Genomic DNA, 7,712 nt, shown 5'->3' with positions numbered 1-7,712 from the left:
AAGCATTTTTTAGAAAACCCCAGTCAACCGTGTCATAAGCTTTCTGGATATCAACTTTAAAGGCACTTCTTGGAGGGCCCGAATGTCTATGGTAATTATGCATTAATTCTTGAGTCAGCATAATATTATCTTATATTCGTCGTCCTGGAACAAACGCTGATTGATTAATGCTTACGATGTCATTTAGAGCATTTTTATTCTGTCAGCCACAATTTTACTGATACACTTGTATAACACATTACAGCACGCAATTGGACGGTAATCAATGACAGCTGAAGGAGTAGGAATTTTCGGAATGAGCACAATATTCGTGTGATTCAATTCCCGAAGAAGGTTTCCTGTCTCAAAAAAATCAACAATAGCACAAGTAATATCATTAACAACAATAGGCTAGGCACTTTTAAAAAATGCTGCTGTATACCCATCAGGACCAGGCGCTTTATCGATACCAATAGAAAACATTGCCTTTTTCACCTCTTCCGCCGTAACTTGACGAATCATATGAGTAGCAACCTGAGGAGCAAGGACTTTAGAGAATAAATCCGGAGCCGGAGTAAGAGAAATATCGCCTTGAGACCCAAAAATTTTTCGTAATGCTGAACAAACGGTTGATAAACGTTGTCTCCTTCAAATAGATTGCCTGCCGAATCTTTGATCACCTCAATCCGGCTAACATGATTTCTGACTTTCTGTGATGAATGAAAAAATGCCGAGTTCATATCCCCCGCACTCAACCAATCAACTTTTGACTTTTCTTTCAGAAATCGTTCCTCATCTAACGAAGCCTCTTGGAGCTGACGACTGATCGAAGTCTCAGAAACTCGTAAATCCGCATTAGCAGGATCCCGATCAATAAGATGCTGAATAGAATCCAGCTCCACGCGCAGCTTTTCAACTTTTTTATGCAGATTGCCTTGCTTGAAAAGCAAGGAGCGCAACGGGTGTTTCAGTAACCGGAGTTTTTTTACCACCCTAAATTGATGAACACCATTCACAGACGTCTCCCATTTATCTTTAACAATATCCGAAAACTCAGGTTTGAAAACCAGGAAATTAGCAAACTTGAAGGACCTCGGCTTTAACATACCAGCATCCGGGAATGAAAGAATGCACGGGCAGTGATCCGATAACCTATACGGCTTAAACATGGCAACCGAATTAGGAAAATCAGCTATAAAAGCTGTATTACCCATCACTCGATCAAGTTTCTTTAGTAACCCTACCCCATTTTTTGGTTTTTGAGTCCATGTAAAATGGATCCCCATTCGGTTAATATCGACAACCTCAATATTATCCACACACTCCTGAAAATCTCTCATACCAATAGAAATCGATGACGTTCCCATAGAATTATCTTCAATGTTGAGAGCCGAGTTAAAATCACCCATAATGCACCAAGGTTTATCATTAACAAGGGCTTTATGCACTGAGAGATTATGCCACAACTCTTTACGGGAAACATAATAATTAGCAGCATAAATAAAAGAACAAAAAATCATTCTTTTATCCAATTTAAACACAAGCTGAAGATGCATAACCTGAGGAGATTGAGACAAAATCATCACATCAAAAATAGCCGGGTTCCATCCAATAATAATTCTCGTGCCTTTGTCACAACAACCACCGTTAGAAGTCCACTCCCACGAACGAAAGACTGACTTACACACCTTACCCAAATTACCAACATCCACATGAGATTCTAATATAGCACACAAACTCAAATTAAAATCTTTGACAGCCTGCCGAACCTCTTTTTGTTTAAGCGGGCGGTTCAACCCCCTTATATTCCAAGAAGCGATACTAACCATCATTAACTATCGGAGAAGGAGTGCTTGCCCCTTTACTTTTAACATTAAGAGTACCCTCCTTTAAAAACCCGTCCATATCAAAATCATTCTCAATAACCTCATCATCATCATCGGACTCATCATTGTTTACCCCCGACTTTGTGTTACTAGTACCTGCAACATCTTCCACTTCGTTAAGAACATCGAAAGGATTACTCGACCTTACATCCGTAGCACTCGATGTTTTATTGGTGTCCCCCTTCGGCTTTGAACCTACAGGACGATATTCAAACTTAGATATTTGTTTATTCACGGGTATACCAACTTTCTTTGCCGCTTTCTTGCCATAAACACCTGTGTACCCATCCTGGTCCACGATTGGCACCTTCTTAGCTGGACGATTCTTTTGAGCATTCCAATTTTGGTTCTCCTGGATAGCTTTGCCCGGTCTCCTCGGTTGTTTAGGACAAACATCAGTCGCATGACCGAAAACACAACACTTAGCACACCGATGCGGATTCCATTCGTATTCCACAAACATGGTCTCTTTAATAAAACCCTCCCCTTCAGGTTCTGGTATTGCCATTGAAATTTCTTCCCGGAGGTCGTTATCTGCTGATATCTCAATCAGAGCTCTAGCATAGCTACTACAGCCCCAGGATTCCATGCACATAGATGTGGTAAACGAGTCAAGCATTTTTGGATCCCCAGTGGTTGTTGCAATCAAGCTCAAGCCATCCTCCGTATAAGCCGCTAAAGGAACTTCATGAATTTTGACCCATACTTGAACTTTCTTGACCTCCTTCTTTTCAAGCTTAGTAGTTGGCGTCCAGTTATCAAGAAATAATGGTTGAGATCTGATTATCCATGGCCCATCTTTAAGGACGTTCGACATACCCACTTCATCGTTAAACTTGAAAAAGAAAAAATCATTCGCGTTCATCATAGTTTTAAGCAACCCATATTTTTTCCAATTTGTGCGCACAAAATAATCAACCACTGGGAAAGCAACCCGATCACCTTAGAAATAACCATAAAGAGTATTAGCCATCTTATCTTGCACAGAACGAACTGATTCCCTTGGTAGGACAACATCACAACCATCATACTTCTCGGAACTGGCAAGTGAACGAAAATTAACTTTCTTCACAGAATTAGCAGCTACCGTATCTACATAAGACATAGGTTTGGCACTAGATCCCTTAGGCGGCTGAACATCCAGATTATCACCCCCATCAGATTTAGACCAAGCAGCATCATATTCCGATTGAGAAACCGGAACAGTGATCTTAACAAGTTCGTCAATTACATTAAAATTTTTATCCACTTGATGCGGCAATTGCACAGAACCCCTTCTAGGTAAGACCGGATTACCATCAATATTGACCACACGACTTGTCAAACCCTTATACTGAAACGACGGCTTACCTCGATCACGAAGAACAGAATCATCAATTTTAGGACGATCATCCATGATGAAATAGACACCTCTCCCTATAGAACAATAAGAACAATAACCATGCACACAGAAGACACGTAGCCGAGAAAACCAAGAACCCGAAAACCAGAAAAAGAGAAACCCTAATTCTAGCAAACCCTATCCTATGTATCCTTTCGTAATCTATAGTAACCCTATTAATCAAGATCTTAGCAAGATCGATCAACCAAGATGACTATAAACAACTTCAGAATAACACAAAGATAAGGAGGCGAACGAAATCAAGAAACAAAAAATCCTAGATGTAAATCGGTCAAACCTGCTAACGAGTTCGTTATAGAGATTCAAGGATAATCCCTAATCACAGACTGTTATACAGAGAATTACGATAAAGATCTGAGGATTCATGAAGAAAAAACGAAATCGCCAAGCTAGAGAGAGAGCATTAGGGTTTTTTCGGTGCGGTCATGAGGAGATGGTTGTAGGAGAGGAGAGGAGAATGTGAAAGTACGTGTGATGATTTTTGTGAATGATTAGGGAGGAGGTTAGGGTTAAGAGTGATTAAAATTTCACTAACTACTCTACACACCCCTAAGTATCACCTTTTACATAAAGCACACCCATCACAACATAATTTCCAGTTTCACCACCAAGTTCATGTATTTGACAAATCTTTCATAAAATAACACATAACCATGCACAATCACAATACACTTTACTAAATCAAAACGTGTGTAGTTACAAAGCAACAAATTGTGCAAGTAAACAACTAAACAAACAGTGAACGTGCAATAAATGCGAAAATGGAATCTTGGAAACTCGAGTTGTCACATTCATGTTCATGTGTGGAAGGGTTCATCATCTTGCTTCTTTTACACTTAACATATTGCTAGTTCATGTTCTATGGATACCTAGCATGGTTAGATGACGATCCGTTCCACTACTAGCATCAAACAACATAAAATAATCATAGCTAAACAAGATTCACAAGTTTTACACCAATAGTTACCCTTTATCCATCAAGTTTATCATTCTTACAAGACTTTATGTTTTGATCTTAAGTGTTCTTGATTTTTATCCGTTAAACCTCTTATTAACCACTTTAAACATGATCAAGAGAGTGTTTAGAATCACTTACAACTAGCTCAAGGCTAGGGAAGAATCAAAGCGAAAACTAGGTGGATAAAAGCAACGTAGTGAGGTCCTTGAGATTCCGAAAGCACCGAGCCTCCTTGTGTGTGACCATTCACCCTTGTGTGTATGTGAAATTGCAAGATCAAAGCTTGAAGATGATGGTGGGTGGTTGTGAGCTTTCGGCCGAACACAAGAGGAGAGGGAGAGAGAGTGCAATTTTTGTGTGAAGTGTTTTGAATGAAATGTTATCCTCTAAGCACTCTTATAAACCATCATTCACTAATAACCATTGTGTATTATGTAATCTAGATATGAGACATAAGCTAATAAAATAATCAAAAGTGTAAGGGTGTGTCCCACATGGGGGAAACCGATTGGATCATGGGGGGGGGGGGGGGTTATGGTTTGATTTGGATGATATAGTTAAGTGTTAGTTAGTTTAGTTAGGTATCTAAATTAGTGTGATAGTGTGTTATGTAATATAACGGGTGTTAGGGTGTTCGGGGACCCTAACTAGCTCAGAAAAGCAAAAACAATGTCATTGACAATATTTTTATGTTACGGGTAAAGTGCGGTTGTTCGGTTGGATATTGATCCGTTAAAGTGCTAAATAAGCATTTAAAGCGTCTTTAATATTATTTTTAGTGACACAAAGAATTCCCGACACTTTGGAAAGTGTCTAGTATTATTTTCCTATGTTTTTGCACTTTACTAGTTAAATTAAATGCTGAATTTTTTTTTGGGTAAATGGGTTACCCCGGTGAATTTTATATATCAACCAACAAGAACAAACAGGGTGCATCATCGATACACACTACTAGACTTGGCATACCAAGCCTAGGAAAAACAAACAAAAACACGACATACAGTCACAACCAAACAAAACTAGAAACCAAACCAACACAGCCCATAACCCAAAATAGAAAAACTAGGAGACTACATCTACCCTAGCCTGGGTCTATATCCATGTTCGTCTTCGCGATCAGCCATCTATCCAAAAGTTTCCTTTGCTTCGGGTCTCTACCGGTTCTGAATCCCATGATCCTGAGCCGAACTGTATCTATAATAACCTTGGAGAGAACACTAGCATTCCTCTGCACCTGAGTGAAAAGACGATTGTTCCTTTCTTGCCATATAAAATACGTGGAAGCAGCCAACAGAATATTACAAACAATGTGCTCCAGAGAACTAGAATTAGCATTGAGCTCCATCCACTGCGTAACCGATGCCCATGTATCATTTACACTCCCCATATCAACCATATTCCTAACCAGACTCCAAACTTCTGAAGCATAGGAACATTCGAAAAATAAGTGATCCCGAGAGTCGCGGTCATATCTGCACAAGGGACAACACATCAGCCGGAGATTAGTTGCACTTCCCGCTTCCCAGTCAGCCATTCTGTCCTGCGTCTGCAACTTATTCTTAATAACCAACCACAAATGAAAGGAATGCCTAGGGATGCACTGACTGAACCAAACCGAGTTGACCCAGACTACCTTATTCTCTCTATACCGCAAGTTATTCCATGCCTCCCAAGAACAAAAACACTGTAACTTGCCTTCCCAATCTTTCCAACGAAACCGATCCTCCGTATCAGGGGTAATCTGAATAGTATCAATATTGATGAGAACCGGAAATGTATCATACCATGCCTGAGGCCATCTCCATTGGCCATCTTCAGAAACAATGTCGGCCACCGTTGTGCTAAGCGAGAAACCAACTCTAGTGTCACACCCCGACCACGTGTAACAACAAAACGTGGCGGAAACGTCGGGGAGTGTTGTAACAGAATCATTGTTTCATAACACATGGAAATTTAAATATTGTTTTATTGATTAAATGAACTCTTTGTTCTATTACAATCACATAAGTACAACTATGATCTTCCAAGTTTTAAAGTTGCTAAGGCACGAGTCCATCCTAAATGTAGCATGTATCAACAATCATCTCAAGACAGCACCTGAAACATGTATAAAAATAGGTACGTCAGCATAAAAATACCTGTGAGATACATAGGTTTTGTGAAAACGGAGTTCATGACTTATGTTTGAGAAAAATGTCTAGTCATGAACTTTGTAAATTTGCTTTCTCTTGTAAATCATTTGAAAAACGATAGGATCAGATGATATGTATAAATAAGAGAATAATGTATGGTTAACTGGATAACCATGTAAAATGAGTTTGTATAAGTTAAGTTGTTTGAAAACAATGTTTTAATAAAACGTTTATGGTATATATAAAATATACCTTGGTTTTAAGAAAGTTGAATAAGTAATATATTAAAATATATTTCAGTTCCAATATTGTTAACCCAAGTGTACTAAATAACGCCACGGTATGTAATGCAATGAAAACACTTATATATAAGAAGTACCAGCGGCGTATCTACCATGTTTTCATCACATTACACTCGTTCCGTTATCTAAACACTAACTAAAACCAAATCGTTTGATAGATAGTATATTAAATATACTTTAGTTGTTCAAAATAATAGTTTTCAGTAGTATATTACAAGTATACCTTGGATTTATAAATAACACATTAAACCATGTTTTAGTTTTGTAACTAACATATCAGTATATGCTTTGGATGTGATAAATAACATATTAAACTATGTTTTAGTTATGTAAGTAACATATCACAATATGCTTTGGATGATTACAAAATATATATTGGTTCTGTACAATACCACACATGAGAGTATATCAAACTATACTTTTTGGGAGTATATCAAAATATACTTTAAAGGTGCGATTTAAGAATTCATTCAGACCTAGTGCATCAAACTACACCTTTGAGACTATAAGGATACCACAAAGGAAATCCCTATTTGGATGGAGAAACAAGTTGGTTTCAGACATTCCATGACAACAGGAATGGGGTGTCTAGTCCTATAGCGCTATATCATACTACCAATCGGTCTGGTGAATGTATAAGTACAATCCAACAATTAATCTTATAATCTTTGAGAAATCAGTGTTTAAACCATAGATAAAAAAAAAAAAAAAAACATGTATAATCAATTATACTATGAAATCATGAAAATAACAGATAGGTACACATGCTTCACCCCAAAACAGTTTGGAAAACAGTAAAAGAGGGGAACTATGTACTCACCTGAGATTGCTTTGAGTTCCTTGTATAATAACCAGATAATGCTAACAATCACGGAATATCAACGGCACCTAATAGGTAGCTTATGTTAATATACCGGACCAAATCAGAAGGATCGGACAGTACGCGGGTTCGTAAACCAAACGAGTATGGAGACTCGTGTAATATGGCTTAGCAAAGCCTACATACTAAAATGAAACCTAATCTAAGTGCTTACGGTCCATCACGACCCGTTT

The 7,712-nt window shown here is 38.3% G+C and overlaps 1 protein-coding gene across 1 annotated transcript; it reads right to left on the bottom strand.

The window, feature by feature from the left end:
• Positions 1-262: 262 nt before the first annotated feature.
• Positions 263-2,733, bottom strand: LOC110875932. Its single transcript, XM_022124124.1, has 4 exons — positions 1,806-2,733; positions 641-1,699; positions 422-596; positions 263-338 (listed from the first exon to the last, which is right to left on the bottom strand). Exons 1-4 carry the CDS (start codon positions 2,731-2,733, stop codon positions 263-265), a joined length of 2,238 nt encoding a protein of 745 aa, XP_021979816.1.
• Between the last annotated feature and the right edge of the window lie 4,979 nt (positions 2,734-7,712).

This window comes from Helianthus annuus, chromosome 8, assembly GCF_002127325.2.
Source record: "Helianthus annuus cultivar XRQ/B chromosome 8, HanXRQr2.0-SUNRISE, whole genome shotgun sequence".
In the NCBI taxonomy this organism is placed as follows: Eukaryota; Viridiplantae; Streptophyta; class Magnoliopsida; order Asterales; family Asteraceae; genus Helianthus; species Helianthus annuus.
The sequence above is the reverse complement of the archived record's forward strand: the minus strand, read 5'-3'. Positions and strand labels throughout refer to the sequence as shown.